Here is a 27,588-nt window from a genome sequence, read left to right as displayed (position 1 = left end):
ATCCACCATCACCTCTTGTTGAATCCCCTGTTGTGTCTGTAGAAGCACCTATCGTGTCACATTGATGTGGTATAGATCTAGGCATTCAATTTTCATGGTAACAAAAGTAGGCACTCGGCACCACCTCTCAGTTTTTGTTAGAATCTCTATCTGCCATCTACGAAAGAGGGCAAGGTAAATAGACTAATAATCTCCCACTTTACCACTCTAATGAGTGATAGAAGATGCTTAACAACCATTGCTAAGTCCTTACAAAAATCAGTCAGATTCTCTTGTTAACAAAAACTGCCAAATTCTCCTACATAACTTCAGTTTTTCCCTGCAAATTGAGAAATTGGGGTTCCTGAGCACCTTTGGCAACCTGCTGCACCTTGTGCCTGAAGACAATGGGCACTTGACATCTGGGAGTGGTGCATGATTGATCTGATATCTGATCAGTTTGGATGATAATATTTCCTTCAGTTTCACTTGTACTCTGTGACAATTGCAGCCCAAGAGCGCAAAATGCCCAAGTTTCCTCAGAACTTGGCAACAATTACAAGGTTCCTCCTGCTCTACTTCTACTTCTAACTGCTTCTGCTATCTCCTTACTAACTATTAACCTTTACAGATGAGAGACTTGAGTCTTATGTAGAGAGCTCTTTACATTTCAATGGCTTAGATTGGTTTTCAAATCAATGGCCAAGATCTTACAATAAAGCCCTAATTAGGGTTTGCTACAACAAACTCCATTCAACCAATGAAATAATTACATGGAATTGGACACATCCTTTTTTGTGTGTCTAACCAATGAGAAAATAGGTTAGGTATGTGAAACAATATTTGATGTAGTGCCATGTGTCACATGCTTTGCCCTTGGATGAGTCAAGTTCAATGTATGTGGACATGTTGATGTGGCACATTCTAACAGGTTAGATGATGACTAGGATGCCATCTCAGCTTGTTCATTGTGAATTTCTCTCTTCAAGTTGATCTTCAAAAATTGTGATGATATTGCACCCTGATCCAATGCGATTACTTGGTGTTGAATCCTTAATCCTCATGCTCCTGGTACCCGGCTATCGATCTCAAACCACGAACTGCAGATTCCACATCAGATTAGTGCTGGAAATAGATGAGAATAACTCTGGAATTCGTTCTAAATCAACCCTCAACAGAATCAGTCCCGTGTTTGATTAGTAATTCGCTCTAAAAGGTGATGGAATGCACTCTTTAATGTCTATGAATCTGCCTAGTTCGCTTTGCTTCTTGTTTTTGTTTGATTTGAAATGACTATTCATCACTGTTGGTGTCTGTTTTATCATCTACCAAACATTAGAATAGGATACCTGAAGGTATTCTATCCTCTCTTGAAAAATCACTATTGATTCCAAGGTCTATATGTGCGAACAAGCGACTTTAGTGGAATAGCTTCTTGGGTAGTGTATGCTGAAATTTCAAGGGGGACTTACGTTGACAAGTATCTTGAACTGCTGAACTTAGATGGATTTAGCATTTTTAGGCTCTTCTTTTTTTGGGATTTTCTGGGATTTAGACTTTCAAAAGAAAGGGAAAAAAGAGATAGGGTTTGAGGAGGCTAATCTAAACCTACGAACTTTGGAGACGGTATCAACTGGGTGCTCTCGAGAAACCAAACCTTGCTTCGCCACACTAGGGACAACTACACAAGGCCGGTGCAATCTTCAATGGGTTGTGCTTATGATCGAGATGTTGGGATGCACAGGGGATGGGCTCAGACTAACTTTGCACGGTAGAATGGAAATCATCCATTTACCAAAAGTATGAGCGGAGATACACCATCAATTGACACTTATCAAATCCTTCATTCAAATTAACAACAACGAAAGCAAATCTAAATTAATTCTAACTAAGTGTTGAGGCAATTGAAACCATGCAAATCATTCAAATAATAGAGATTACAAAGCAGCGCACATGCAATATATTATCTGGAAATGACCTTAAGCAAAAATACATCAAAAACCTCACCCTCTCAAAATGAGAGGAGGTAGCCTTATATAGTTTTCAAGAATAAATGAACGGCCGAGATCAAACAGTGATCAAGGGCCCAGATTGAAAGCTATAAACCCTAATTAGGGTTTCCCAAAACTAACTACCCTCGACCAATTACATTTGGGACACTTGTCCTTCTTGCTAAATATGAACCATCAATGAAAATAGAAGGTTGTTGCATTGTGAAGTGTGCCCTTCTAGAAGCTTCTGGATAAGTCAGGTTCATCGAACCTGGACATGTTGACTTGGAGCGATTTGATTGGTTGGAAAATGACGAGGCGCCACCTCAACGTGTTGGATGTCTTCCTTGAATTCTCCAATTTGTGTCAAGAAATTGTCTAAGTATGGAAATTTGATTCCTTCTTGTCACCATTTGATTATGCTTGGGAGCTTGTCTTTTTAATTCCTTCAGGAGATGAAATCCTTCAAGAAGTTGGAAGTTTATCTAACTTTTCCATATTTTCACCAAGTCTGAGAACTTTTCTTTCTTGATGCCTTGAGATTCTTTCAAGTGCCTCGAATTTGGGGAAGAAATCCCCTCGTGAAGTTTTTCTCATACTTAGCCAAATTTTGGCCCTCTCTATACTCGGACGAACCTTGCTCATGGTCCTGTCTTCAATTCTGAATTTGGCTCAAAACTCCATTTGTGTTTTCTGTGACGATCCTGCCTTCAGCTGCCAATTTATGTTGCGTGGGAGGAGGGTTAAAAAGCTCTGGGTAACCCCTTGCAAATATGAAATGACGGGATCAAGCTGTTCAGGCATTCGCTGTGATCATGTCCTTCTTGATACCCTGACATGCCTTCATCATAATTGAGGAAATTGGAATTTTCTTTGTGAAACATTTCCCATACTTAGCCAAATTTTGGCTATCTTCACACCCGGATGAAACTTGCCTATGAACTTGTCCTTAATCTTTTGTTTGGCTTGAAACTCCAACTGCGATCTCTATGATGATCCCGCTTCTATTTCGACCTGTAAAACCAAAGGAAAATAAGTTAGGAATCTATCTTGGATTAAAGAAAATCGAGGCTGTGAACGGCTAAGTGTTTGGAGATTTCATTTCATTTTCATACTTAGCCATAAAAACTGAAATTTCATTTTCATACTTAGCCATAAAAACTGAAATTTCATCCTCAAAACCCTTCAGTCTTCAAGGGTGGTTGTGATCGTAAATCAACACCAAGTGTTATAACTCCGAAAATTTCTTATACTTAGCCAAAAAAAAAATTTGATTTTCTTCCTCCAAAATTTTCGAAAAAATCATTTATTAAATTCTGGAAAATATTCAGAAAATTCACAATTTTAATTTCACCTCTGACTTGGATAGAAGTAAGGCTAGAATTTTCTCCAAAATATTCAGTAAATTCAGAAAAGTTTGGATGATTCTTCCTCGTACTAGTTGCCTTTCTCCAGAAATCTGTAAACCTTCTGCCAAAAAAAATAGTATCCCACTTCCAGCAATATCTAGAATTTTCTCCAGATGATCTTCAAACTGACATACTTTACTTAGCTCTCCTTAGTAACTTTGAACTTCTTGGTGTAATAATGAAGTTGACAATGAAGTATTTGTAGACAAGGTTAAATCTTCAAGTAAAACCCCTAAAATCATCCAACTCATACTTCTAATTTTTTTAAAAAACTTTCCATTTTGATTTAAGTTTGAAGATATTCATCAATTCTCCAATTTTCCCTTTCAAAAAAAACTTTCCATTTTGAATTAATATCTCAATAATTTTCCAATATTCTTTCAATATTCTCTTTTTCCAAAAAAGCTTTCCATTTTGGATTTAATTTTGAAATCTCAGTGGATTTTTGTGACATCACTGGCATCTTTGTTGATTTTGTTTGACTTTTCAATGCGTAGGTGGACTTTTGAAATTTATCTCCATCTTCTCCAAGTTATGGCGAACTTTGGAGACCTTTCCTCATGGCTCTCTTCAAGGCGAAATTTTTGGCTAAGGCATGGGGCGGACTTTAGCCTTTGCTCCCCCATGGTGAAATTTTGGCTAAGGCATGGGGTGGACTTTGAAGGTCTCTCTTCATGGCTCTCCATCAAGGCGAAATTTTGGCTAAGGCATGGGGCGGACTTTGAAGGTCCCTCCTCATAGCTCTCTTTACCCTTGGCGGACTTTAAACTTGGCACCTCCTACCTTACTCTCTTACTTTGGCGGACTTGGGAGAGGGCTCCTACATGACCTCCATCTTGGGCAGACTTTGGTGGCGGCTCCCATCTTGGGCGGACTTTGGTGGTGTCCCCAACTTGGGCGGACTTCTATCACTCCTCCTCCTTAGCCTCCCAACCTTGGCGGACTTTGGAGGGCTCTCCACCTTGGGCAGACTTTGGTGTTAGCTCCCCCATGACCTCTTTAGCCTTGGCGGACTTTGGTGAGTGCTCCCACGACCTCTCTAGCCTTGGGCGGACTTTGGTGAGTGCTCCCACATGACCTCTCTAGCCTTGGGCGGACTTTAGAAGGCTCTCCACCTTGGGCGGACTTTAATCATAGCTCCTACATAACCCTCCTAGCCTATGGTGGACTTTAGAATGTTGGCCACCTTGGCCTCTTTAGGCTGGGCGGACTTTGGAGAGTCCACAAGACATGGTGGAGTTTTGAAGCCTCTCAAGGCGGACTTTAGGAAGGTCTCCTTGAGGGCGGAGTTCTATGCTCCCTCTTCATAGCCTCTCCAACATGCATGGCGGACTTTAGACACCTCTCAACATGGCGGACTTTTGGTCTACCTCCCAACATGGCGGACTTTTAGACATCTCCAACATGGGTGGACTTTTAGACCTTTGCTCTTCAAGGCGGACTTTTGGAGGCTCTCGAGAGGGCGGACTATATATGAAATATAACATTTAAGTATAAGAAAGAGAAAACTTATGCTTTAAGTTATATTTCATATATATTGTCAGGATGTTTGAAAGTGGTTTCGAGCCTCTAGGACTAATAATGCAAAATCTAGTTTTTGGAGGATTCTCCAATTTTCTAGACTTAGTCAAATTTTAGGATCAGGATGACATTCCAGATTTAGCCAAATTTCAGGACATTTGAGGATCAGGATGATTTTTCGAGCTGATTATCTTTTGAAGGTGCCATGACCCCCTAAAATATAGGAACTTAGCTTTTTAGGTCAAAACTTGGAATTTTCGAGTTCCGGTCAAAGCTGGTCAGTGGTGCAAGTGTAAACCCTAGGTTTGCATCCCGAAAAAGCAAAAAGCCTAAAATCTAGGGATTTAGCTTTTTTTAGGTCAAAACTTGGAATTTTCGAGTTCCGGTCGAAGCTGGGCAGTGGTGCAAGTGTAAACCCTAGGTTTGCATCCTGAAAAAGCAAAAAGCAGACATCCCTAAAAAATAGGAAAAACTTTCTAAAAATAGCCATACCGGGGATCGGGCTGAAAATGCCAAAAACGAAACTTCCTAAAAAATAGGAAAAAGCAAAAAAGCAAACTTTCTAAAAATAGAAAGTTGTCCAAATTCGTCCAAATCGATTGCGATCTTCATCCTTTGGCCTTTCTAAGCACTCTGGTGGTGTTCACACTTCGGAATCACATAACTTGCAAAAACTAACTTTCAATCGTCAGGGCCTGACATGCTCTGAACTAGACAAGGCTTGGTGAAACTGTAGCAAAAGGACACAGGACACTAACAAAACCCTAGAAAGCAGGAAAATCAGAGGGTCCCCATTTGCAATGGGGCGATGTGTGAAAAGGGTCACAACAATCACCTTGCCTAATATGATTCTTCACGTTCTTGAGATGTTCTTGGACATGGTGAAGATATCCCTCGTCTTGAAAGTCCTTTGAAATTGTGAAAATTGTCTCGAATGTGCTGATACTGAATTCTGCATTAGTGAATATCCTTCCTAGGCCCTTGAGGTGTTCTTCCTTTCTAACCTTTTATCCTCACATCAAAACCCTTTGCTCAGGTTTGATGGGAGAAATGAAAGAGATGTAATGTTCCCATTTTTGGTGGCAGAATAATTTAATTAATTTAATTAATTAAGTTGTCCCAATTAATGATATTTCTTATGGATAGCTTAATTAATTATTTTAATTAAAGTATTAAGTTAATTATTTATAAAGTTATCAAATAAATAAAAATTAAAAATTAAAAAGTGACTTTATATTTAATTAATTAATAAAGTGACTTTAAATATTATATCATAAAGTCACATAATTTTAATATTATTTCTAGAAGCTTTTGGAAATGGACTGAAAAAAAGTATAAAAGGAGATCTAGTTAAGCTTTTAAGCATCCAAGATTTGATATTTGATTTTGAGATCTTGTGTGGAGAAGGAACCAGATTGGGTTTCTGCCATTATTGATCCTTTGGGAACGGAAACTCTCGTAGGTTAAGCAATTTTGAGGCTGTGAAACTATCAGCTGAGATTATTGCAGATTGGGAAGGATAACTCAGTCCTTTCATTGGAGCTTAATTGGTGGCCAAGGGCCAAATATTGTTAGGGTCCGATTTGGAGAACATTGGAGACATTTTGAGGTTAGGAGTCTTCATCAATTTTACTACCTAAGAGCTGACTGCATCAATCATTTTCTGAGTTCTCATCACAGGTCATTTTCAGACTTTACATCAGCTGGAGGAATATCTCGATTTTATTCATATGGCCTCATTTGGATGTTGTTTCTTTGTGGGTATTTGAGCATTCATCTTGGGAGGTCGTAGCAATCATTTTGGAGTATCTTGGAGGAGCTATTAGATTGCTGATAATTAATTCCAGGGGTCTGATAAACTGCTGCTAGGGCATCACTGAAAACATATTTTGTTCATATCTTCACTTGGATGCATCCTTTGGTTATGGGTATTTGAGGAATCAATTGCTATTGTCCCGGCAATCATTTTTACACCAATTTGGAGACCTTTTATTGCTGCATTTATTTATTTTAAAAGTTGCCAGGCAAGAACAGGAGCGGCATATGTAGAGGCATAATTCGAGCTTAAGGAAGATGTTTGAGGACTGTTTGGTGGCTGCCATATCGTCATTAGTATAGACACTGCAATAAACCAGGTTTTTCATGTTACTTTGCATCCATTTATGTTTACATTAAATAGTTATAGTGGCTTCCATTTGTACTTAGATTGTAGAAGTGCCTTCCATTGTAAAGCCAAGAGTCTTGATTATTCTAATCAGCACATTGGCATCTGAGCTTGTAACCAGTCCATTACATACCAGTATTTCAATTTGAATAAGAAGGATTGAAACCAATTTTGCATCCCATATGTTTTACTAAATGCCTATTGGCTGTAAGTGACTATTTGCATAGAGTTTTACATGTCATGACAAAGTGTCGTTGCTGTACCTTCATTTCGGAATTGAATAAATGCTTGCCAAGTGTTTGCATCAATGTCTAGTTGCTGTAGGAGCATATTGGCTAACTTAGGATGCATGCTATTTGTTTGACAAAATGTCAACTAGCTAAATATGATGTATGCATTATTAGTTGGCAAATCTATTCTTGATTCATTGCATTGCATTCATATGTTCAAACAAGCCAAACCCAAGAAACTGCATAACACGCAGAGTTATACAAAGCTGTCCAGTGCCAATAACACACAGGTTATTCAATCTGAAAATCAGAACAGCAGATTGAAGACTAATAGACAACTGTTTGTCAATATTCCTTGCACATTTCAGTCATATAACAGCAGGGGATATTACAAGAGATCTGCACAATTTGCCCCTAGGGCTGCTGTTATTTGGCTCAAATCAGGTCTGATCTTCAGTTTGCTGTATAAACTTGATGAAATCCACCTTTATTTTTTGCTGTGAAGCTCGTTGCCTTTCTGCTTCTGATTTGCCTTGCTGAATTCCTTTTGCGCTTGGTTCCTCATCTTGCATATGTTGAATTTCTCCTTTCTTTTGCTTCACTCCTTATCCATTTGCAATCAGACCTGCAAAAGAGACATAATGCGAATTAAAACATCATAAATAATCATTTAATCCTATTAAATTAATCATGTCCTCAAGTGTGGAATTATCCTCTACATGCTTCATTTAGGCCTAGGCCTAATTTCAACCTTACACGCTCCATTTAGGTCCCTCCATTCACTTAAGTTTACTGCAATTACAACCCCCCACATTTGACATTATCATACATGCTTTGAAAGGGTAAGACTTAAGTCAGCCCTATGTTTAATCTTCCACACACTTCGTGTTTTGGGTTTCTGCCTTAATTTTAATTTCATTTTAGGGTCTCCTTAACACCAGTCCCTTACATGTTATACTTTTAGGGCCTACTTATCTCTCACGTTTCAGTTTGGGACCACCATCCACACGCTACCCTTTTAGGTCCTCCTTTCATACATTTCTTCTCTCAATGACTTAGGTTGGGTTCAATGAAGATTGGGCCACATGTTTCATGTAGTTCAAGCTGTTCACACACCAAAGAAGAGACCTAAATCCTCATCACACGTTTTGCAATCTCCTTTAGGTCCACACATTTCAATTTTTAGGCCAGGACCTAACCTCCCACTTTTGCCTCTATACGTTTCAATTAGCTTCTTCCAATTTAGGTCACCCCCATTTTGCTTTAGACCACACGTTTGGCATTTAGATCACGATGTAAATTTAGGTTCACACACTTGGTGAGGACCTATCTCCATTTCCTAAACACGTTTCAAAGGTTTTAAGGATTTAAACTAGACCAATTCGCATCTTGTCACATGTTTTAGTACTCCAAGCCAACTTTGCAAATAATCATTCAAGGTGAAGTACTCAATAAACATTTTGTGTTTTTCTTGCCTTCGTTTTAATCGTGGTCCAAATTTCCTTGTTTTTCATGGAAGATCGCTTAGGGCAATTCTTAAATTTCCTTGTTTTTTAAGGAAGTTCGAACAAGGCAATAAAAGGTTCCTTATTTTTTGAGGAAGACTTCCACGTTTTTGGAGGTAGATTTTCACTTCCACATTTTTGGAGGTAGATTTTCACTTCCACATTTTTGGAGGCAGATTTGCATAAGGTAAATAACCTTGTTTTTTGAGGAAGTTTTGATCACTCATGTTTGAAAACTTGTTTTTGGAGGAAGGTTGCTTCCAATACTTAGTTGCATATGATAAGGAATTTTAATTTTCCTTGTTTTTGAAGGAAAGGCGTTTGATAAGGGAGCTATAATCTTCCTTGATTTTTGAGGAAGATTTTTCCAATTTCCTTGTTTTTTAACCTTTCAAAATTGCTCGTCAAATTGCTAAGACGAGGAGTGCACAAAATATGGAAGGCTTAAATTTCCTTGGTTTTTTAAGGAAGAATCTCAAATTCATTGAAGGCTTGTTAAATTTTCCTTGTTTTACAGGGTAGTTCATTCCATTGCCTTAAAACTTCGCTCTCTCCTAAGGGTGAAAATGGAAATACACAAGGGAGATTTTTATTTCCTCGATTTACAGGAAAGATTCTTATTTCCTTCAAAATTGACCCTTTAAATTTTGCTCAAGAGTGGAGAGTCAATCTCCATAAGGAAATCTCAAATTTCTTTTTCACTTATCCTTCACTCTCTAGGGGTGGAAAATCGAACCTTAATAGGAAATTTCCAATTTTTTCGCTCACTGTGACTTCTTCCTAACAACCTTGCAACATGACAACATTTGACAAGTCGTGACATTTTTACAATTTTGCAAGACGACAACTTTCTTGCTCAACCTACACACCTCTTCCTTACTAGCAAAGGTTAATGACTAAAAAAACTACTGCCAAGCGAAAACCAAACTAAAACACCTACCTAATGCACCTAATCTAAGCAAAAGGTGGGGGTCCCCATTTGCATTGGGGCGATGTGTGAAAACATCACAACAATGTCTTTTATGTATGTTTATCACCGAATTATAAATGCTTACGTTTAATGTTTCTTGTGCAGCACTATAATCCACCTTGATGCACCTTGAAATTGATTGTATAGATGCATAGATGCTGTTGGCTTTTGTGTATTTCATGTTTTCTGAAGATGTCTCGAGTTTGTTTTTGGTGTCCTGATTCTTTTATACACAGTTGTGGGAAATTGGTCCATTGACCTCATTTACATTTCCCTGATCTGAGCTTTATAGCTTCTAACTTATTTAACTGTTGCTTAAGCAATGTAAGAATATTGTGGCATGTTGTAAATTCTTAGCTACATTGTAGTAGAATGATTCATTAATTCTCTTGTTCACAATGGTTAAGGTAGAGAATCCAGAATTTGTTAACCTTTATTACTTGAAGTTGCATGTACTTTATTTTTATCTTCTAAATGCTTGTTTAGTTTCACAAGTCATGACTATTAGGCATGTTTTAAAATAAACTTATTGGCAAGAATTTAATTATGAGGTGATTCCATGATGAGTGCGTTATGGCAATTTAGTTTTAAAATGTCATCAAATTAATGCATATTTTGCCAATTACAGGTGTACTTCACTGTCTATGAACAATTGAAAAAATTGCAACAGCCTCAAAATGGTAATGTATACTTATGTGCTTCCATTCAATTATATTTTGTTTATTTTGAGATTTATGAATAATTTGTACTGTAGATAACTAATATTTCCTTGATCTGATATAACTTAAGTTTAGAGAGTTTTTGGTAATAAATCTAGTCTTATATTATTGTTAACATGATCATACTTCATTCAGATCCGCATCATGAATTTTCAGTAGGAGCCAATATGGTATCTGCATCAGGTGCTGGTGCTGCCACTGCTATTGTTACTAATCCTTTATGGGTTGTAAAGACTAGGCTTCAGGTAAGTCAAGTTATTTGTAAAGCACATAATTGGATGAATAATTAGGGTCAATCCTTTTTGGACTATATGTGCTTAAACTGAATCTATTACGGAAGTATTGAAATAAATAATTCTATATAAATTGGAGGCAAATCTAAGAGGGATATATATTTTAATATATTTTTGTCCTAAAACAGCTCTTCTGGTACATGCTTATGTCTGGGGCATCAGAAGTTTGTCAAAGAATCACATATAAGTAGGACATTGAAAGACTACCCATATTCATAGTCTGCATTTAAAATACAATGGTTTAGGCTTGGCTGCTTTAGCATGAGTCCATACATTTATTAATATTTAGTATTTAGAAGCTCTTCACAGGATTGTGTGAGAGATGCTCATGCCAAATATATCAACATGAATTCAAGGTGACTCACAATACAATAGTCATCATTCAGCCTTCTCACACAATAAACTGAACATCGCACACACTATAATCGCTATCTTCCTAACATTTCATGCTTCAAAAACTTTTTCTTACCCACTCCAGAATTGCACAACTTTAGACTTACACCATCAATACTAAAAGTATCATCTTCACCCATCAAAAATTACTCCAAAACATTTTAATCTAAACTTTGAATTACTCAGAAAATTGCTACACACCAATATCTGTTCTTGTTCACCTCTATTTTTTTACGGCTCAAAAAAAATAAAAATCTAACTGCCCGATACCACAACCGAAGAATATTGCAAACTGATCACTTGCTGAACAAAAACGTATCACCAATAGCCACCGTAGTCTTTTTCTGAGCAAACCAATGCATAACACCGAATGCAGAATAAACAGAAACATTTTAAAGAATCCCCAGCAGTCTACCAGCACAGACGGTTTATTTTGTTCTTAAAAAAAACATTCAACACCGTAAAGGAAAAGATTCAAAATGGTTCTGCATACACTCCTAACTTTCCAAACTTAATCACTCAACCACCTGTTTTGAAACGGCACCTTCTGACAAAGGAAATGACACTTCTAAAAAACTCGCATCTATCTCAGGCAAAAATAATAAACGTGTACACCTCTAACGTGGGAATTCGAAGAGCCAAACAAAATACAAATGGTCTGCTATCACTGAATAAGTCAAAGCATATATGTGTAGCACAATGAGGCTTCAGCAAAGATAATAACTTTATGTCTCTACAACAAAACTACGTGAATAATCTCGTTCAGTGATGTCAAAGATAAATACCGTCACTTCTCTTTTCAAACCGTAGCCTTTCACTTGAATATTAAAAAAAAAACTTTATTCGACAACATGAATAATCTCATTCAGTGATGTCAAAGATAAATGCCAAAAACTTACTTTATTGAAATTCAAGTCTTTGCCTTAAATACACTCGATGACATGGCAATACATGGCATATTAATATAATAGGTGAACATGCAAGCAGCTGACAAGCAGCTGATACAGACACACACCCAACTGAAGCACACACATAAGCTACTTAACTAGACAGACAAGAAGCTGAAGAAAGTAGGCAAGCAGCTCAACTGAAACTTCAATTCAAACTCTGAATCTCAACAATTGACCTTCGACATCAATGACAAAATGTTCAACAATCTCCCAAACAGAATCTATTTGAAACAAAAACCAGCTCTGAAACAGTCTGAACCACATTGCTCCCCTGTCTCACTACTTCCCCTTTGACATCAATCACTGAACTAGGTCTGCATTGGGGCATAAAATATGACAATAAATATCCCATGAGTCCAATCTGTAGATCAGTGATGGAGTGGAATCACCCCCATCTTCTGCCTTAAGAACTCAAATGTCTCCTTTGGTAGGGGCTTGGTAAATAAATCTGCAATCTGTTCTCTAGAGGGGACACATATTCCATCTTAACTTGCTGATTAGTAACTTGCTCTCTCAAAAAATGATACTTAATGGGAATATGTTTGGTCCTAGAGTGCATGACTGGATTTTTTGAGATATTAATGGCACTCGTATTATCACAAAAGATAGAAATAGGGTGATCATATTCTACCTTAAAGTCTTGCAATGTTTGCTTCATCCAAAGTACTTGAGTACAATAGGATACAACTGCAATGTACTCCACTTCTGCTGTGGATAAAAAGATAGAAGCTTGTTTTTTACTCAACCATGAAACAAGGCAACTACCCAAAAAGAAAGCACTACCCCTTGTGCTCTTTCTATTATCTACTGAACCTCCCCTAACTGCATCAGTATAAGCTATAAGTATAGAATCGTTATTTCTAGGATAACATAACCCAAAATTCATTGTACTGTTAAGATATTTGAAGATCCTTTTTACAACTTGAACATGAGTGTCTTTTGGTGTAGCCTGGAATCTAGCAACATAACCAACAACCTGCATAATGTTAGGTCTAGTATTTGTAACATATAACAAACTGCCTTACCATAGACTTGTAATAAGTCTGATTTACATTAGGAGACTCATCATCTTTACTAAGCTTGCATCCTGTTACCATAGGTGTACTTGCAGGATTGCAATCTACCATTCTAAATCTCTTCAACATATCTTGAATGTACTTGGTTTGAGAGATAAAGATACCTTTTTCAGATTGAAGAATTTGTAACCCGAGAAAGAAAGACAACTCGCCCAACATTGACATTTCGAATTCTTTCTTCATGTTAGCAGCAAAATCTTTGCACATATCTACACAATCACTTCCAAATATCAGATTATCTACATAAACCACTACAACCAAAATGTTTTTGCTTTCTTCTTTGACATACAGGTTGCTGTCCGCCATTCCTCTTTTGAATCCTTGTTGCTGTAGATATTTATCCAACCTGTGATACTAGGCACATGGGGCTTGCTTGAGGCCATAGAGTGCCTTTTTCAGCTTACACACAGTCATGATTTCTTGACAAAACAAATCCATTAGGCTGTGCTATATACACTTCACTCAAATTTCCATTAAGAAAAGCAAATTTGACATCCATTTGAAAAACCTTAAAATCTTTGAAAGAAGCAAAAGCGAAAAATATTCTAATTGCCTCTAGACGTGCAATAGGAGAAAAAGTCTCATCAAAATCGATACCTTCCACATGTGCATACCCTTTGCAAACAAGCCTTGCTTTATTCCTAACCACTTGACCCTCTTCATTCAATTTGTTTCTAAAGACCCATTTTGTACCTATCATGTTCTTATCCTTGGGCCTAGGTACAAGCTCCCATGTTTCATTTTTCAGTATTTGGTCAAGCTCTTCTTTCAGTTGCTTCTTCAAAACACTTAGGTTCAAACATGGACTGCAAGGAAATATCCTCATCTTCATAATAATTTACGTTTCTTCTAGTTGTTCTAGTTCTATTCTCAGGTAAGATTTGATCAAGAGGATGATTCCTTTGAACAAACTTAAGAGTCTTAGAAGTAGTCTTACCATGATCAATTTCAGATTCATTTTCAGAAAGAGTACCTGTTGTCTCAAGCTGAATACTTGAAGAAGTGTTTGTTGCCTCTGGTTAAACATTTTTTGAAGTATTCTTTGCATCACCACTTGCTGTTCCAGCTTGTACATGAGAAGAAGGTTGAACAACACCTATTGTCATCTTTTTGAGTACTATTATCACCATTTTCATGCTTGTTACAAGTGTTAGTAATCTCATGAATTTTTACATTAACACTTTCAACAATTTTGCGTGATCTTTTATTGAAGCATTTATAAGCCTTATCTTAGAAGAATAGCCCAAAAAGATACCTTCATCCGTCCTAGGATCAAATTTACCTAGGTTGTCTTCTTCCCTCTTAATAAAACAGGGGCTACCAAAAACACTAAAATATCTAACTGTAGCAATCTTACCTTTCCACAGCTCATATGGTATTTTATTGTGCTTTGCTCTCATCATTCCTTTGTTTTGAATGTAGACAACAGTATGAAGTATGAACTACCTCTCTCCCAAAAGTGTCTCTTACCTTTGACTCATTCATCATACTTCGAGCCATTTCTTGGACTGATCTGTTTTTTGTCTCAACAACACCATTTTGTTGAGGTGTCCTAGCTGCTGAAAACTGTCTTTTAATACCATTTCTCTCACAAAAACTGATAAACTCATTAGAAGTTAATTCACCTCCATCATCTGAACGTAAGCATTTAATTTAGTCCTAATTCATTTTCAACTAGAGCCTTGAAAGCTTTAAAGTTCTCAAGTGCTTTCGATTTTTCCTTTAAAAATGTCACCCAAGTCATGCATGTAAAGTCATCAATCAAAAGCATGAAGTATTTCTCACCTTATAAACTTGCAGTCCTTGTAGGACCACACAGATCAGTGTATACAAGTTCTAGACGTCTAGTATTGGATAATTCCTTTGATTTGAAACTAGCTTTAGTTTGTTTGCCCATCTTACAGTCTTTGCAAACAATATCTGAAGGCTTAGCAAGCTATGGCATGTCTCTAACAACTTCATTCTTATTGATTTGAATTAGATTATCAAAGTTCATGTGCCCAAATCTTCTATGCCACAACCAAGCTTCGTCAAGCTGATTTAAACAACACTTTTCACCATTAGTACCATCAAGAATATATAGATTGTTAACCGCCCTACTAGCATCAACAACATTTTTCCATTTTTATTGATAACACAACAATCTGAATTAAAGATCAAGTTATGTAATTGATCACACAGCTAACTAACGCTTAACAAGTTATGTTTCCACCCTTTAACATATAAAACATTTTCAACTTTGGTTTCACCATTATTCAACAAAAGTGTTCCTTTACCTACAACTCTTGTAGAAGAATTACCTCCATTCATCCTGTTAAGAGTAAAAAATTTACTCTTATCTCCTGTCATATGTTTGGAGTAGCCACTGTCAACATACCAAATATCCTTTTCATTTTGTGCAAGGAAGGCTGTTTGCAAAATTAAAGACTTTTCAGAAGGTTGCTTCTCCTATTTCCTCCACACTTTGGTATTCTCCTGTGTCTTGCTCTTCATTTCAACCTTCTTAGTGAACCCTATCAAGCCATTCTTACAAATTCTTGCAGTATGACCAAAGTTATTGCATTGATAACAAATAACATTGTAGTTCCTTAGAGGTGCAAAAGAATTTCTGTTTTACAAATCTGAAATCTCTCCTAGCAAACACTCTACAATTTATGGCTTTGTGACCAAAATAATTACATGTAAAAAATAACCATAAAAGGAGTTATTAAACCTTCCCATATGAGTTTGTCTAGCAGTAGGGAGCATTTTGAAGGTACTATTTTTGTTCTTAGAGAATGAATCTCTTGTGTGTTGTGCCTATCACACACACACCTTTGCTTCACAAGGAACCCCCGATTTTACTTTGCCCGTGGTCTGCCCGATTTGCATAAGAGAGAGAAGAACCTGTTCAAAATCGTGCCTTTGAAAAGCCTGTCAAAGTCCCGAAAGGCATCGCTTGAAGTTGGAACAAAAAATGGTGAAGTTAGGCAATATAAGTCCTTGCCGCCATAGCTCCTTGCAATTGCTGAAAAATACCCGACGAAAATATTAGGCCCTAAAGTTGAAAACGAAAATAGCGGGTCAAAGTTTGGCCAAAGGAGGGTTGTCGTAGGAGCTTTGGACTTTGCAAAATCGTGCCTTGGTAAGCCCCAATAGAAACCCCAAACAAAATGATCATGCGCGAAATCCTTAAGGCGTCAAAACGTAGAAGGAAAAGTCACGATTTCCCACCATCATCCGTCGAAATAATCCTGAAATGGTGAAGGCAAAACGAAATCTCTTTTTTTCAATCCTTGCCAAACGACTTTGCATTTGCCAATAGAAACCCTATGGAGTATAAGTTCGAAACAAGTCAGAAGAAATAAAGTTCGAATGCCGTAATAGGCCAAAGCATGCCTTTCCAAATCTGTTGCTAAACTCGAGAAAATTCCCCAAAATGTCAACCAAAATAATAATGAAGGGGCGGGGGGTCGATTCAATTGAATTAGTGTGTCTTAAGACAAAATCACATTTTTACAAATTGACCTTAATTCGTCGAATTTTTTCCCTTGTTTGACTTAGGCGCTGAATGACATAAGAAGGGGAGGGGACTCGGTAATTTTTGGCAAACTTCAACTTCAAAAGTGCCCTTTGTGCACTTTTGTTTAAAATCACCGAACTTTCTCCTTAATTAGGCAAAGTGTGAAAATAAAAGAAAGAGGGAATTCAATGGAACTATAGGCATCAAAGCATTAACGTTTTTGTTTGCACTTTTGCTCCAAATCGTCGAAGTTTTCCCTTAAAACACTAAGAGCAATCATAAAAACTTCTGGTGCAAGTTGCGCTTCAATCGCCTAACTTTTCCCTTGTTGAGTTAAATATTAAATGAAAGTGGAGGTATAAAGTTCACATACTTTGCACTTTGGCTTGAATTCGCCGAACTTTTCCCCTTAAAATGGCTAGATGTTAGGTAAAGTGAAGTACTTTCGAGTTACAATGTTTAAAGAGCATTTCGCATTTTTGCCTTAAATCGCCGAAGTTATGTCGATGGAGCATAAATGAACTTGAGCGCAAACTGAAAAGAAGTGTGATGTTTTAAAGCTCGAAGCCCAAATCCTCTAATGCGTTTAGATAATGAAATCTTACAATTAGAATATGCAAAGATATGATGGAGTTCTATGTTGGGGGCGTTTTGTTTATTGGATTTTAACTATGCACATGAATTTGCTCCAATTATTTATATATTCAAGGTGATTGATTTAAGTTGAACTTGCTTTTGTAGAACGATGTCGCTGCAAGGAGTCAAGGGGAAACCTAAAACGCAGGTTGAAGATGCAATCGCAATCAAGCCAGAAGGTGAAGGCGAAGCACGACAATGGTGATAATCAATTCGACCAGATTAAGGAAACAATCACAGCACAAAGGACCAAAGGGATGTTATTCCAAATTTCTGGAAGGCATTAGCAAGATACTCAAATTACACAAGAGTATGCAAATTCAGAAGAAATGTATAGTTAGAAATTCCAGAAAATCTGTTTGTAAAACAGAATTACCTTATTGTAAAGTGACTACCTGTGGGCCCCCATTAATGCAATTAAAAAACAAGGGGACACAAGTCAGTTATTCCTCATCTACCTGATCTGCCAAATTGATGTCAAACAGTTGCTGGTAGTTGAGGAAGTGGTTGAGAGGGCAGCTGGGAAGTTATGGAAGTTACTAGGTATGGGTTAAAGCTGCCAGGCTTGTAGAAGGTAGATTGCAGCCCTTGGATGAAATCAATCCTGGCCATTGATTCAAATTGTAAAACTTATAAAAGGCCAGTGCCTCTCTTTTGTAAAGGGTTAGATATATTTTTAGGAGTTAAGGGTTAGAATAGTTGGCAGTTTGCAAATTAGGAGTAGAATAGAGCCGCTGGAAGAAATTGTTGTAATGGTAGTTGAAACAAATAGATGAACATTGAAGTATGGTGTTAGAATCAACTATCCTTACCATAGTAATTAAGAATTGGGGGCAGCTCTCTCCCGCCCCTATCCCCCCTATCAATACTGAGAAGGCTTGAAAACCGTAGGGCGCCCAGTCTGCTTGGAGAGGCACTCTTTAGTTCGACACCCTATCCATAGTAGTGGAATAATAGAGGGAGAGGTCCCCCATTGATCATAGGTCGTCGAGTTTGCAGAGATCCAGGTTCACTTATTGGTCTCTTAGCCACGAATAGGCCAGGCCCCCCGACCCTTCATGAATAGGCCGGGGGGGTAGTTGTAGTGGTCAATCCAGTCGACTTTGTTGATCCATCGGTTGAACTAGTATCAACAATAGTAGATCCAGTGCTTGATCCAATAGTGTTTGTTATTTTTGTTTTCCTTTGTTTGCATGGTTTCTTTTCATTTAACTAGTTAAAGTTAAGTGGTTTTAATGGTGAAGTGTGGGGGGTATCTGATTTGATTTCAGGTTCATATCATTGGGGGCCTACTGATTGTAGGTCACCGTGTATGGTTAGTCTGAACCTTACTATTGTGCTTAGTTAAACTGTAGGTATTTGTCTCAGGCTGCACCAAAATTGGGTGCCTGGATGAATGCCCATAGTTTGAAAATCCATTTATCCCTTGGAGCTTGCACTATTCTTGTTGAGTTGTGAGGGTGTCTCTGGCGAGACAAGGATTAGTTATTTGAAATCTATCTACCCGCAACACCAGTCATTACTACCTGTTGTCATTTTATGACACCCTTGGTCCATCAGTGAAAATCAATCAGAGATATGTTCCATGGACCAGCACTGCCCAGTTGATCAAGGAAAAAAGCAGTGAAATCATGGTTTGAAGTGTTGTCTTGTTGGAAGTTCCTTGGCCCTCTCTTCCTCTAGCCCGGAACTTCGGACCCCCGAGGTTCCGAGTTTCTTTGCCTTAGCTTCTTTCTTTCCTGCTCCGGAACTCCAAGTCTCTGAAGTTCCCTTCCTTACCTTAGCTTTTCTTCTGTCTTCTACCCCGGAACTCCGGAACCCCCAGGTTCCGAAGTTCCTTGTCCAACTACGGAGACCCCGGTCCCTGAAGTTCCCCAACTACGGAGACCCCGGTCTCCGAAGTTCCCCAAGTTCCTAAGTCTTCTACCCCAGAACTCTGGAACCCCTAGGTTCCGAAGTTCCTTAGTCTTCAACCTCGGAACTCCGGAACCCCCATGTTTCGAAGTTCCTTAGTCTTCAGCCCCGGAACTCCGGAACCCCCAGGTTCCGAACTTCCTTGTCCAACTACGGAGACCCCGGTCCCCGAAGTTCCCCAACTACGGAGACCCTGGTCTTCGAAGTTCCCCAAGTTCCTAAGTCTTCTACCCCAGAACTCTGGAACCCCCAGGTTCTGAAGTTCCTTAGTCTTCAACCCCGAAACTCCGGAACCCCCAGGTTCTGAACTTCCTTGTCCAACTACGGAGACCCCGGTCCCCGAAGTTCCCCAAGTTCCTAAGTCTTCTACCCCGGAATTTTGGAACCCCCATGTTCCGAAGTTCCTTAGTCTTCAGCCCCGGAACTCCGGAACCCCTAGGTTCCGAAGTTCCTTCCCCAACTATGCAGACCCCGGTCCCCGAAGTTCCCCAACTACAGAGACCTCGGTCTCCGAAGTTCCCTAAGTTCCTAAGTCTTCTACCCTAGAACTCCGGAACCCCCAGGTTCCGAAGTTCCTTAGTCTTCAACCCCGGAACTCCGGAATCCCCAGGTTTTGAAGTTCCTTGTCCAACTACGGAGACCCCGGTCTCCGAAGTTCCCCAACTACGGAGACCCCGGTCTCCGAAGTTCCCCAACTACGGAGACCCCGGTCTCTGAAGTTTTTCAAACTACTTCCGACTTGCAATACTTCCGGATGGCGTGATCGACACTCAAGGCTTGAAATGCTCCGACAGTTTGGTGATTTATGCACTTTTTTTTGTGGAGCCACAGGGGTGCATTTAATGTTTTTTGTAGGATTTCCATCAAGTTACGGGGCCATGCTTGGTGACTTATGTCATGCCTGACTTTGGAAGGTCAGTCAATCTATCCTCCCGAGAATTGCGTTTGGAGGTATGGCTAGGTTGCTTGCATGTACAAGTCAAGTGCATGCACTTCCCTGCACTTCCAAACTGACATGCAATGGTCATGATCACCATTGTAACCCATTTTTCTATATAATGGCTTTTAAGCTTCATTGTAAAGGGTTCTCTCCCTGTTGCCTTGAGTTTTGCTTATGCTCTCCTCTTCTCTTGAAGACTTGTAATCTTTGCATTTCTGCAACTGGAAGATTGGCGTTTGGTCTTATGATTAATTGAAGAACACTATTTTTGCCTTCTTTCAACCTATGTATGTTGTGTATGCTTTCTTACCTTCATCATAGGTGCATGTTGTGGCTCTTTCTCTTCATATATGCTGTGTTAACTGGTTTTCTGAGTGTGACTTGTGGGAATCCTTCTCCCCTCTTGGCATTCAGTGGATTCTAACCTTCATCTATGCATTGGGGTTACTCATATAACTGAAAGTGGTGCATCTTCAGGGTGTTTTAGTTAATTACTTGTGTCATTTCAGTAGGGAGAGGAACTATCTCTTCTTGGTGCATCACCTCCTTTTATTTCAAGCAATTCCCTCTTCCTTTTGCCTCTGCAAGTTGTTAGGATAGGCTTAGTAGTGAGTTTTGAAGTGTTGAGTTGGTTCAACACCTGCACCTGGAATGAGAAGGAAGCCGGCCTTCTCCGGAGATTCAACCCCCTTGCACAAGGTCCCACACTTCGGGGTTGTTTCCATGTTTCACAAGGTTGCTGAGTTGATAGCTTAGCAAGGGTGCAAGCTTTTGTGATAACACTACCATTGTCCATAGGATCCCTAAACCCTATCTCTTTTGCTTTTATTTTCCCCAGCATGAGATTCAAAGTATCAGTAGATGTAGACCAACTTGTTGCATTCGTAAGTCCCCTTGTGTTTACCAGCAAAATACATCAAACCGCTGAGTTATCCTAAGTCATCAAGCCCTGACAGTAGGAACCTTGAGGTTGTCCTCTTTGATCATCTTAAACAACATTAGGGATTTCCTTATTCAAGAGAGGATAGGATACTTAGCATTCTATTTTGTGTTGACCGGAAAGAGTAGCAATACGAATTTCACCATCAACATTGTGTTATCAGCATTAGACTTTTGTTGTTCATCTTTAGCAGATTTTGAGCATTGGCCTTCTTCATGTCCAACCCCACTTTTATCAAGTGACTGCTTTTGAGAGCCCAGTAGATCATCTAAAGACAAAGATCCTTTATGATTAACCTTCTCATGATTTAATAACTGTGAAGTTTTATCCAACTTCCTTATAGAAATTATTTCAGCTTCAAGCTTTTCACAGTTATGTTCTTTATCCTTGAGCTGATATCTGATTTCTTCTTCTATCTTCTTAGATTCCTCAACCTGTAGCTTCAAATCAGCTACCAACTTTTTTGCTACCTCAAATGCAAGAGATTTTTCAGAATTTTTGTTAGTCTCTTCTTGTAACAGCACCTTTAAATTCTGATTTTTCTTTCTTAGCTTCTTGATTTCATTAATAGCACTTATCAGCTCTTGCTCAACATCCACCTCATTTCCTCCTTCATCAAAATAGTCTTCATCTTCTTGCTTTTCAGATACTGTTTCTTCAAGGGCCATCAATAAAATCTCATCATTCAAGAACTCTTCTTCACTTGCCTCTGATGAACAATTTTCTTCTTTATAATAGAAACTTCTCTTAAAATTACGAGTCTTCTTTTCTTTTCTTGTAAATTTCTTTTTACCAAACTTAGGTTCCTTCTCATAGCTGCTGTTCTCATCTTTTTCATACGGACATTTGGTTGCAAACTGTCCTATTTTTCCACAGTTAAAGCATTTTAAGAGCGGCTTACCCATATACTTTCTAGAATCTTTTTTTAATTTTCTCACAAAATGTGCTGCTTCACAATCAGATTCTCCATCAGAACTCTCACTTGATACATGTGCCTTCTCTTTACTTTTCTTTGAAGCTTTGAAAGCAGTTTCCCTTTTTGAAGAGGATTCAACATTAGTTCTCATTTCATAGGTTGTCAGAATACCACGCAGCTTGTCAATTGTCAACTTATCAAGTTCAACCATCTCTTCTATAGCTGAGACTTTTGCATCAAACCTTAGAGGTAACGATCTTAAGATTTTTGGAACAACAGTTTTGTCTTCAATCTTTTCTCCTAAACCCTTTAGAGAATTTACAATTACATCAACTCTTAAAAAATAACTAGCTAAATTTTCTTCTTCCCACATTCTAAGACTTTCAAATTGCATTCTGTGCATTTGAAGTTTAGCATTCTTAACTTTTACATCTCCTTCATAAGCATTTTGGAGTTTTTCCCACATGGTATGAGTTGTTTCACAATGCATAACCTTTTAATGTAATAGCATTGGTCGGTATCCTTTTGGACCGACATAGTCAACTAAATTGCCTAATTGGTCTATCGGCCTTAGTCAATTTAGTTACATCGATTTCTTCTATTTGTTAATGTGGCAATAATGTGTAATCCGCCACCCTTGGATTATAAGATGTGTTTATTAAGATGTAATCTATCCCTAACTAAAGATGTGTTAATTAAATATAAATGAAGAGACATGATTGTTATAAGGAGCCGACTCTTGAAGGGGACATGTTGATTGGCATCTCCAATGCATGGGTATATATTTCGGTTCCCCCTTCTCTTCCAAGGCATCGAATTAATACATCATTATCTCTTGCAGTTCACATCATCTACACTGCAAGCAAATCATGTTTTCTCTATTGAAGATCAAGTTTATTCTGAAGCAGATCGGATTCATTCCTTGCATCATATTGATCATTATTGTGTGGAAGTCTCCTTCGGCAGATCGACTAATATAGAAGACAGATTCATCAGCATAGAAGTTCGGATTCGTTACTGAATTTGTATCATCACTTAGCTTCAAAGTGTGAAGCATTTGTAAAGACATTTTGCTAATTCATTTCAAGAGATTAATTGCTGGGTTTTTCACCTTCAAGAGGAAGGTTTTGTAAATTCTGTGCATTTGTGTTTGAATTATTTCTATCTAATCCGATCACTAAAATTAACATGGTATCAGAGCCACGGTAAAGAAAGATCGTGATAAGATTTCCCTGCAACTGCAAAGTTTTCTCTCCTCTCTCACTTTCAAGAAGAAACTTTAAAGCCTCGAAAATGGTGAACGGTCTTAAAGTCGAGGATAGGCTTGAAGGCGCATCAAACTTCACCTTATGGAAGTTTAGAGTGCTTATTGCACTTGAATAAAATGATCTTCTTCAGTTTGTGGAGGAAAAGGATTTAACTGAGCCAGAAGATCAAGAGGAGAAGCTTCAATTGAAGAAGAATGCCATAAAAGCAAAGAAGATATTAATTGACTTCATGAGGGATCACTTAGTGCCTCTCATCTCCAATATGACAACTGCGAGAGACATGTTCAAGGCCTTGGAAGGTCTATATGAGATTAACAACAAAAGTAGGGCTCTTGCGTTGAGGCAATAACTTCATCAAGAAAAAATGGCGAAAGGAGAATCGGTTATGTCATTCTTCATGAAGATTTCAGAACTAAGCGATCAACTAAGCGCTATTGGAGACCAAGTGATTGATAAAGACCTTGTTATGTTGGCATTGAAAGGTCTTTCTCATTCATGGGAGCCATTTATTCAAAGTATAAGCGGGAGATCCAAACTGCCTAAATTCGATCGTCTTCGAGCGGATTGCATTCAAGAAGAATCAAGGTTGGCGGCAAGGGGAATTGTTAAAGGTTCTCAAAATGAAGACACTCATGTTCTTGCCACCCAATCCACCAAGAAAGGAAGAAATTGGAAGAAGGGAAACTTCAAAAGGAATAGAGATCATAGATCATATTCCACACCTGATTCAAAGAAGAAGAAGAAAGATCTCTCTCGCATCCAATGCTTTAGGTGTGACAAGTTTGGTCACTATGCAAGGGATTGTTTGACAAGGCCTAAGCAACAAGGGGCAAACATTAATGAAGTCTCAACTTAGAAGGAAGCTGAAGATAACTCCAATGGATTTCTCTTCATATTAGCATTGTCTAGCAATGTCCCTACAGACAGTGATACCTGGCTAATTGATAGTGGAGCCTCTAGACACATCACCAACTATCAGGAGCATCTTTTAGATTTGGTGGAGGAGTCTAATCTTCAAGTAGTAGGAGGGTTTGGTGCTACATCACTCAACCTAGAATCTAGAGTCTCTCTTCACCTAAGTGATGTCTTGTTCGTACCGGGAATCAAAAGAAATCTTGTGTCTATTTCAGCCTTGGAGGATAAGGGCTATCAAATTGCATTTTCAGAAGGGAGAGTTATTGCATGGCCAAAGAACTCCAACATCAAGATTGCTCGTGTGATCGAGAATCGACATGAGAGTTTGTATAAGCTCTCCACTCATCCAGTTCAAGCTCTTTTTCATGACTTCCAATTCCAGCGGACTATGGCATAGAAGACTTGGACATCTTCATTTCAGGGCTCTTCCATCATTGGAGAAGATGGTGAAAGGTATTCCTAAACTTAGTCATGTTCATGATAGTACATGTAAAGGTTGTGCTATGGGTAAAAACACTAAGAGTCCGTTTCATAGTAGTGAAAGTAGGTCTAAAGGAGTTCTAGATCGTGCACATTCAAATTTATGTGGTCCAATGTCAATTCCATCCCTAAGTGGATTTTTGTATTATGTAACTTTCATAGATGACTATTCTAGGAAGACTTGGATTTATTTCTTAAGGTCTAAAGAATCTGATGAAGTCTTAGGTAGATTTAAAGAGCTTAAGGCTCAAGTAGAAAATTTATCTGGAAAGAGAATTAAAGTTTTAAGGTCTGATAATGGAGGTGAGTACACCTTTGGTAGCTTTTGTGATTTTTGTATTGAGACAGGAATCAAGAGGTAGTTCTGTGTCCCTTACAACCCTTAGCAAAATGGGGTTGCAAAAAGAAAGAGAGGAATATTTGTGGGCTACAGTGAAACCTCCAAAGCCTACCGAATTTACATTCTTGGTCAGAAGCAAATAGAAGTGAGCAGAGATATCGCATTTGAGGAAGATGTTGCATTCAGAAAATCAAAGGGGTCTTGCATGGAGATAGATGATGAAAATCATGAGACTCCTTAAGACATGGACATTGATCATACTCCTGAGATTTAGAGGGAGTCCACTGAACTTATAGCAGATGATGATCCATTTGAACCTTTGGATCCTACTGATGGGCCTAGAGATATTATTGTGAGCCGAAAGAGACCTCTTTGGGCAAGAAACACTATGTAGGAGGCAGAACAGTTTGCTGCTCGTAGAGGCACATTTAGAGAAAGTAAAAGACCACAAAGATTCTCTAGCTATGTTTGCATTGATGTGTAATCTTATTGAGACTGAACCATCTAGTGTTGAGGAAGCCTCAAAACAACAAGTATGGAAAGATGCAATGGATGAAGAGCATCAATCCATTATCAAGAATGATGTGTGGGATATTGTTCCTAGATTCGAGGGGAAGTCCGTTGTATCTTCCAAGTGGCTGTACAAGATTAAGCATGTAGCTGAATGAAGCATTGAGAAGTACAAGGCTATATTTGTAGCTCGTGGTTTCTCTCAGAAAGAGGGAATAGACTATGAAAAAACTTTTGCTCCTGTTGCTCGCTATACTTCCATCAGAACCATCATTGCCATTGCAACAACTAAGGGATGGAAGTTAGATCAGATGGATGTGAAGACAACTTTTGTCAATGGTGTGATTGAGGAAGAGGTCTACATTGAGCAACCTGAGGGTTTTGTGATTCATGGGAAAGAGTCTTATGTATGCAAATTGAAGAAAGCATTATATGGTCTTAAGCAGGCTCCTCGTGCTTGGTATGAAATAATTGACAAATACTTAGTGGGTTTGGGTTTCTGCAAGAATGATGCTGATCCAAATCTTTACTTCAAGGTATTCAATGGTGAAATGTTGATCTTGGTATTATGTGTTGATGACCAATTTGTTACCGGGGAAGATCATCCCATCCTTGGATGCAAGAAGATATGGCTTGAAATATTCTTCCAGTGTGGACCCGAATCTAGAAGGCTATTCTGATTCTGATTGGGCAGGGAGTGTTACTGATCGAAAGAGCACCTCTGGTCGTTGCTTCAGTTTGGGATTTGCTATGATTTCCTGGTGTAGCAGGAAGCAGTCTTCAGTGGTACCGAGCACCGTAGAGGCATAATACATTGTAGCATGTGTGGCAACTCGTGAAGCAGTGTGGCTTCGGAAGCTCCTTGCAGGATTGTTTGGACAATCGTTGGAGACTACTACTATTCATTGTGATAACCAAAGCTGTGTGAAGCTTTCGGTTAATCCAGTGTTCCATGACAGAACAAAGCATGTTGAGATCCAGTACCAGTACATCAGAGATAGGGTACAAAGGAATGCTGTTCAATTGAGATACATTTGTACTGAGGAGCAGATGACTGACATTCTCACCAAGCCTCTTGCCAAAGTGAAGTTTGTGCATTTTCGAGACAAGCTTGGAGTTGTGGAGAATTAAGCCCTTGCTGAGCGGGAGTCTCAGCATCAATGATTTCTTGAGATGTATTATAATGCATTCTTCTCAGTGAGAGAAGTTTGAGGTTCAAGCCCTTGTTAATGCATTCTTCTCTATGGGAGAAGTTTGAGGTTCAAGTCCTTGTTAATGCATTCTTCTCTGTGAGAGAGAACTTTGAGGTGAAAGCCCTTGTTCCATCCTCTGTGAGTAGGTATGGTGGATCCACCTTTTGGGAGTAGCCATGGTGGATATCATGTGAGAGACTCCATGACTCAACACTTGTGTTTATTCACCCTCTGAGAGTAGCCATCAGTATTTCAAATCTTTAATACTTTTAAGCTTTGAAACACACAAAATATGAAATAAGCAACCATAAAATATCAACACAGATTTCTCGTGGAAAACCCTTACAGGTAAAAACCCACGGCATTCGAAACTTCCATCATTCAAATCTGGGCACCAACCCATATTACAAAGGAGAGCACCATCTCTCTGATCACCTGACGCACCAACTCCAGACTGTTCAAATACATATTTTGATGAAACTTATCTAGGATACTCTGAATAGAACTGTCAATAATCAATTGCAATATATTATATTTTTTAGCTCCAGTAATAAAAGACTTCACAGGATTTGCATTAAGCTCCTACAGGTACAATCGATTTATTCATTCCCAGAATTGTGAGTTGCTGCATCAAATCTGTAGCTGGACATTATCAATAATTAGCTTTGGAATGAAAGCTTCTGCAATTACCAGTGAACCCTGATTGTGTGAGAGATGCTCATGCCAAATATATCAACACGAGTTAAAGGTGACTCTCACAATACAATAGCCATCATTTAGCCTTCTCACACAATAAACTGCACATCGCACACACTATAATCGCTATCTCCCAAA

General features: G+C 38.6%; 1 protein-coding gene across 1 annotated transcript in view; it reads left to right on the top strand.

Moving 5' to 3' along the window:
* LOC131063258 (nicotinamide adenine dinucleotide transporter 1, chloroplastic) overlaps positions 1-27,588 on the top strand; it is a 121,170-nt gene that overhangs the window by 46,184 nt on the left and 47,398 nt on the right. The window contains exons 4-5 of the mRNA XM_057997046.2: positions 10,398-10,449; positions 10,624-10,733. Coding sequence (XP_057853029.1) covers positions 10,398-10,449; positions 10,624-10,733 — 162 coding nt within the window. The remainder of the gene's footprint in view (positions 1-10,397; positions 10,450-10,623; positions 10,734-27,588) is intronic.

The sequence above is a fragment of the Cryptomeria japonica genome, chromosome 9 (genome assembly GCF_030272615.1).
Source record: "Cryptomeria japonica chromosome 9, Sugi_1.0, whole genome shotgun sequence".
NCBI lineage: Eukaryota > Viridiplantae > Streptophyta > Pinopsida > Cupressales > Cupressaceae > Cryptomeria > Cryptomeria japonica.
Note: the sequence above shows the minus strand (reverse complement) of the source record. Positions and strands in the feature narration are given on the sequence as shown.